We start from the raw sequence: 6,000 nt of genomic DNA, 5'->3' as shown, positions 1-6,000 counted from the left end.
CGCCTTTCACCCCTCACCCTTTTCCCGTCTGGCCTGGGCTACCCTTCAGGTGGCAATCGCCTCTTCCCCGCCCCTCACGTCTCCCCCCTCCTTCTTTCTCGCCCTCCCCTCTCCATTCATCCAGCCATTGTCTCCCGCCCCCTCTTCCCCTTTCCCCAGGCGGCCTCCTCCCCCACCGCTGCCACGTCGTGGTTTGAAGGAGCCAATGGGCCGGCGCCGCCAGGTGTCTCTTACCTGCACCACGTGGGGGAGGGGGAAGGGGCGGGCAGGTAGAGCCACATCCCAAAACAGAAAAGCTTTCAGCCATTGCGCGCTCCACCCGGGGTGCAGCCCTGCTCCTGGCTTTTTGCATAGACGCACCGGCCATTGTATACAAAAAGGGCAGGCCTCCGGCGCCCTCCTTCCCACCCCCCTTGCAACCCAGGGTGGGGAGCACCGGCCAGGTGTGGGCTTGGGTGGTAGGTTGCCGCCTTTTGCACCAGCGGCGGCGAGGAGGGGGGGTGGGCACCCTTTCTTTTTCTCTTAGAAGAGATTTTTAGCACAGGTTTTCTCGTTCTCACTTCCACCCCACTTCACCGCCTCCCAACCCCCCTCTCCCCCTCCCCACCTATCGTCATGACGGCGTCTCCGGATTACTTGGTGGTGCTTTTTGGGATCACTGCTGGGGCCACCGGGGCCAAGCTGGGCTCGGATGAGAAGGAGCTGATCCTGCTGTTGTGGAAAGTCGTGGATCTGGCCAACAAGAAGGTATTTCTCCAGGTTCCTGTCCAAATGATAGGAATGGGGCAAGAAGTTTGTTGTAGAAGTTTGGGGAGTCGGTAAACAAGTGTTCTTGTTTGGCCACTTGTGAGGCGGGACCCGAGGCCTACGGAATCCAGAGTAAAACCAAACGCAGTGGCCACCGGCTTTGGAACCGTTTCACTAATTCGAAATCTGGTTCAGGTGGGGAGGCCGGGCGCAGCCGAGCCAGGTTCTCTGCCCGTCTGGGGACGCCCCGCGGAGCCGGGGTGGAATCCCTGGAGCCCGGGTTCCCACTTCCAGGGCCTTTCCGACCTGATCCGGGTGGGGGTGGGGCCGGAGGCAGGGCCGTGCCGACCTCTCTGCCACTGGAGCCGCTCGCGACAAGTGAGCTTTGATTCTGCGGCCAGACCCCACGAGAGGCGCCGGCCACCGGGGCAGGGAGAGAAGGAGGAGGGTGAATATGGAGGCTTCCAAATTGAGGAAGGGGAAAACTGACCCCAGCTTCTTTCCCCTCTGGAGGTGGGACAGTTGCATGAAGTACTAGTTAGACCGGATCAGTTGGAGCTGACGGAGGATTGTAAAGAAGAAACTAAGATCGACGCGGAAAGTCTGTCCTCCGCTCCTCAGTTGGACCAAGCCCTCCGACAGGTGACAGCCCTGGGCCGTGCCCCCCACCCTTATGCAGGCCGCTCAGGTGCCCCCCCCCCCCACCCCACAAGGCAGCCATACCAGGTCCCACGCCCTTGCCGGCGGGTCCACGCGCATCCCCGGGGAGGGTGGCGAGACGCCCGGCCGCGTGGGTGGAAACCGGGCCTGGGGGCCCGGGTGGACCTTTTGGGAGGAGGTCGCTGCTCCTCCAAGTTTCCCAGCGCCTAGTTCGTGGGCCTAAAGTTCCTAGTTCTCGAGATGTTCCTGGGGTCTCGGAATCAGTCGGGTTTTACCAATTGAATGATAAGCGGAGTTTGAATCTTAGCGCCCCAATCCCCAGGGCTAGACCCCAGAAGCTCCTGATCTTTGAGGGGGTTTGGATATGTGGTTCAGCTTTAGGACAGAGGGCGCTGTGGCTGTGGTGTAGAGGAGCGGGTGGTCCCCGCGCGGCGTACTAGAGTTGACCCAGTTTGGTGGGGACCTGAGGGTGCCTACTTGGTTTCATGCTTCTGGACTAGGACAGGCCGGGTTCTGGTTGCCTTCTTTCTTCTTCAGTGGCCTTGGTCGTACCGCCGGGGAGGGTTTGCAGGCCGGAACATGTAGGGCTGCTCGTTGGGTCACTGTGAAACTGGTGGAATCCTCTTAATGGAATTGAGGTGACCCAAAAACCGGCTGCTTCCTGGTTCTGACCCGTCCTGGATCAGGGATAGAGCGGGGCGCTACACACTTGTGCGCAGGTGAGGGTCAGAGCTCTCAAGGCCCTGCCCTAGCACACAAGGTGCGAATTAATAGGGGTAAGTTACCATTTTGGGGTTCTGTTCCAGGAAACGTGTTGCCAGACTTTCCAGAGGTCCTTATACCCATTAACCACATTTGTTTATCATAAACTGGCATCTTTCTTAATCTCAACACATCCAAACATAAAGTAACACCAGGGAATGATGTAATCTGAAGGCAACCTGCTGATGAAATGAGACCCGACTTAAAAAGTCTTGAATGTGGATTTATTGCAAAAATAGGAGAGGGGATGGAAGGAAGAATGTATATACTAAATTGTCCTGTCTGTGAAATGTGGGTTGATTGGAAAGCTTTCCTATCTAAAGGAGTCTAGATAGTAGCCTTTCTAACATTGCTCCAGCACTGGTGTCCCCTTATATGGCCTTTTGGTTTTACTTGGTTATCAGCACGTGGGGCCACTTTGCCAGAGTTTGGAATTCCTGCATCAGTTGCCTCCCTGTGTCTTGTTTTCAGTTTAACCAGTCAGTAAGCAATGAACTGAATATTGGGGTTGGAACCTCCTTCTGTCTCTGTACTGATGGGCAGCTGCATGTCAGACAAATCCTGCATCCTGAGGCTTCCAAGAAGGTAAGAGTGCTGGCTTCTCAGAATGTTTGGACCTTTGGGGGTGACTGGAGGCTTTTTTTTTTTTTTTTTTCCCTTTTCTTTTTTTAATGGTTTATCCTAGTTTCTCCATTTTTAAAAAGATGCCTGTCGGGATTTACTATTTGATGGCAAAATTTCAGCTTGAGAAGGTGACAAAGGAAGGGTGGTGTTGGTTTCACAACAATGTGAAAGTACTTAATGCCACTGAACTGTACACTTACCTGTTAAAATGGTAAATACCATGCTATGTGTATTTTACTGCAAAAAAGAAAATTCATGACCCTTCAGTAGAGGTGTTTGACATAGCAGTAATTTTATAGATACTCTCTGATGTCTTAATAAAACTTTCTCTTTTTGTTTATGTTAAGTTTTTGAGATGGTTAACATTCTCCCTTTTCCAAAGTATATTAGCTGAATTTTTGACTTTTTTAAATGAACAGCAGTAAGCAGGAGAAAACATTTACTTTTAAATTTTAAGACATTGTGGTATTTTCATCTGTGTGGAAAATGCTTTATCTTAGGAAGGAGCAAAGAATAAGGTTGAATTAAACCCTTTTAATTGTAACTGATTTCATTTAAGAGCTTTGTACTGTGTAAAGAGAGCCATATAACCAGTGAAACATTAATTATAGCATACTGCACTTTGACTTAAAGTAAATGTTCAAAACTGATTAAATTTTGTATCATAACAGTAGGTTCAGCCTCATCTTTTACCTTTGCTGGTCTTTCTGATACGGAAAAGCATATAGGGTGAGAAAAATACAGCCTAACTGTAGATACGTGATTTCTCTCCCTGGGAAGAATACTGAGGGGCTGAGGGAAAATGGAGAGTGTAGAGGGCAGACCCAGTGTAGCCAATCATTGCTAATATAGTTGATCTTATCAACTTAATTAGTTTGAGCTGTAACTTTTTATTGTGGTAGGCAAATACTGAACTTGAAAAGATGAAGTGAAATATTTTTTTAAAGAAAGTAGATGAGGCAAGTGTTCAAAGAAAGGTTTAGACTGACGTTGATGTCACAAGTATAGTGGCTAGGCAGTGCAAATTTTTCTTTTTACCTCACTAGGGAAGAAATGGAAAGATACAGATTAAATATGTAATGACAGTTTCAAAAGTCTGAAAGAGAAATTCAAGTTCCTCTATCTTAAGAGTCGAGAAACCACTCCTTTTATAGCAACTTTAGTAATTATTCAATTAAAAGGGGGCAGTGGTTTTCATTAATAGATGCTAGATCAATTGCTATACCCTTGATCCAGAAATAGATATATGAGGATATCTTTCTTCCCCTCAAACTCCTATAGAGAGGGATAAAACTTAATCCTTTTTCTGTTGTGCTGAGGGGAAACAGCTGTTTTATTTCAGATAGAGTGCTTTAAATGTGGGGAAACCTCCAGAGAATAATTGAGACATTTTTCTGAGTCATTTCTGCTAGGATTTAGATAAAGAAACCTAAAACAATTAGTATTCTTTTTTTTTTTTTTTTAAGATTTTATTTATTTATTTGACAGAGAGAGATCACAAGTAGGCAGAGAGGCAGGCAGAGAGAGAGGGAAGCAGACTCCCCGCAGAGCAGAGAGCCGGATGCGGGGCCCGATCCCAGGACCCTGAGATCACGACCCGAGCCGAAGGCAGAGGCTTCAACCCACTGAGCCACCCAGGCGCCCCAACAATTAGTATTCTTAAAGTAATTTAGTATCATAAGGTAATTCTGTTTATTTAAAAAAATAGAGAAAATCATAAAATACTCTTGCCATTCAGAAAACTATATTGTTTTTCTCTAATATGAATATATTTGAAAATATTCTTCCAGGTATTTGTAGAAAAGCCCATTTTTACAAAGAGCATTCATACCACACTTTTTAGCCTACTTTATAGTTTAGTATAACAACAGTATCTCTTTAAAGACTTAAATGTCTGTATTTTAAGTGAATACGACTATTTAATCTTTTATTTTTGAACATGTAAGTTATTCTCATCATCATTAGCTTTTAAATGAACATTCTTGTAGGTAATCTTGATCCACCATTTTCTTAGTAACTGTTTTAAGAAACTGACCGTGGTACAATGATACCTATTTCATTTATTTATTTTTGAAAGATTTTGTAGTAATTCCTACACCCAACATGGGGCTGGAACTCATAACCCTGAGATCAAGAGTCACATGCTTTACTGACTGAGCCAGCCAGTGCCCTGATACCTATTTTAAATACAGCAGGAGCAGGTCTATATCTAATAGAACCCAGTTAGGAAATCTGGATAGAAAGAGAAATCATTGCATAAATGTTATATAGGTTCCAAACACTGAAAAGTCTTTATTTCCTTGAGTTTCTAATGAGTAAATGAGTAGAAATTCCCAGTGAGTGAAGAGAAACTATTTTGACATTGTAAGAAAAATCTAAGTTCAGTTTTGTTTTTTTTTTAAGATTTTATTTATTTATTTGACAGGCAGATCACAAGTAGGCAGAGAGAAAATAGAGGAAGCAGGCTCCCTGCTGAGCAGAGAGCCCAATGCAGGGCTCGGTCCCAGGACCTTGAGATCATGACCTGAGCCGAAGGCAGAGGCTTAACCCACTGAGCCACCCAGGTGCCCCTCTAAGTTCAGTTTTTAAAAAAATCATCTTTCAAAGCTATTCAACGTGGGTTCCCCTACCCCAGGGGAAACAAAAACATAATAGTGTATAGTATTTTCCCAGACAGTTGAACTAGCTTAATAACCACAAGAGTGGTGCTAGTAGCTAAGAACAGCAGGTAACTATTTCTCCCATGCTTTTGAGATTGTGATTTTTCTTTTCTTTCCTTAAAAAAAAAAAAAAAAAAAAAAAAAAGTCTAATTTGAGTTCCTTGGGTATAGCCAGAATCTTGGCCAGGAAAGCTAACGTGGGACTATAACTTGGCACAAAAATCATCCTTTTTTAGGCAATCAGGAATTTACTATCTTATTCTGATTTCAGTACAGAAAATATTTATTATATGAAACCAGTATTTAAAAATACTGTGTTTTGTAACTGAGTCCTATGTCTAGGTAGATACTGTAAACAAAGGCATCTTTATGAGAACTAAAAGGGCTAATATTGCTGCCTGAAAATACTGGTGGTCTGAAATGATTATGGTTGAAAAGAGTGTAGTTTTATCACTCAGAAAATACATGACAGCCCAAATGTATTATAACTTCAAAAGTGTTTTAAATGGAATGCATATGGAACACAAATGTAATCTGTTATCTTAAA

The 6,000-nt window shown here is 45.0% G+C and overlaps 1 protein-coding gene and 1 long non-coding RNA gene across 9 annotated transcripts in view; one reads left to right on the top strand and one right to left on the bottom strand.

Annotated features, from left to right (window-relative positions):
* Positions 1 to 697, bottom strand: part of LOC116868398 — a 7,850-nt gene extending 7,153 nt beyond the window's left edge. For both annotated transcript variants that reach the window (XR_004382818.1, XR_004382811.1), the window contains exon 1: positions 608 to 697. This is a non-coding gene — a long non-coding RNA (uncharacterized LOC116868398). The remainder of the gene's footprint in view (positions 1 to 607) is intronic.
* The window catches only part of ESRP1 (epithelial splicing regulatory protein 1), a 54,947-nt gene continuing 48,962 nt past the window's right edge, over positions 16 to 6,000 (top strand). For 4 of the 7 annotated variants that reach the window (XM_032858689.1, XM_032858686.1, XM_032858688.1 and 1 more), the window contains exons 1-3: positions 16 to 747; positions 1,261 to 1,389; positions 2,641 to 2,754. In XM_032858689.1, the coding sequence (XP_032714580.1) occupies positions 616 to 747; positions 1,261 to 1,389; positions 2,641 to 2,754 (375 nt within the window). In that variant the 5' untranslated portion in view covers positions 16 to 615. The remainder of the gene's footprint in view (positions 748 to 1,260; positions 1,390 to 2,640; positions 2,755 to 6,000) is intronic. The other 3 variants (XM_032858691.1, XM_032858690.1, XM_032858692.1) reach the window with 1 other exon arrangement.

Source organism: Lontra canadensis, unplaced genomic scaffold, assembly GCF_010015895.1.
Source record: "Lontra canadensis isolate GAN:19392208 unplaced genomic scaffold, GSC_riverotter_1.0 scaffold15, whole genome shotgun sequence".
Taxonomy (NCBI): Eukaryota; Metazoa; Chordata; class Mammalia; order Carnivora; family Mustelidae; genus Lontra; species Lontra canadensis.
This window is presented reverse-complemented; position numbering and strand designations above follow the sequence as displayed.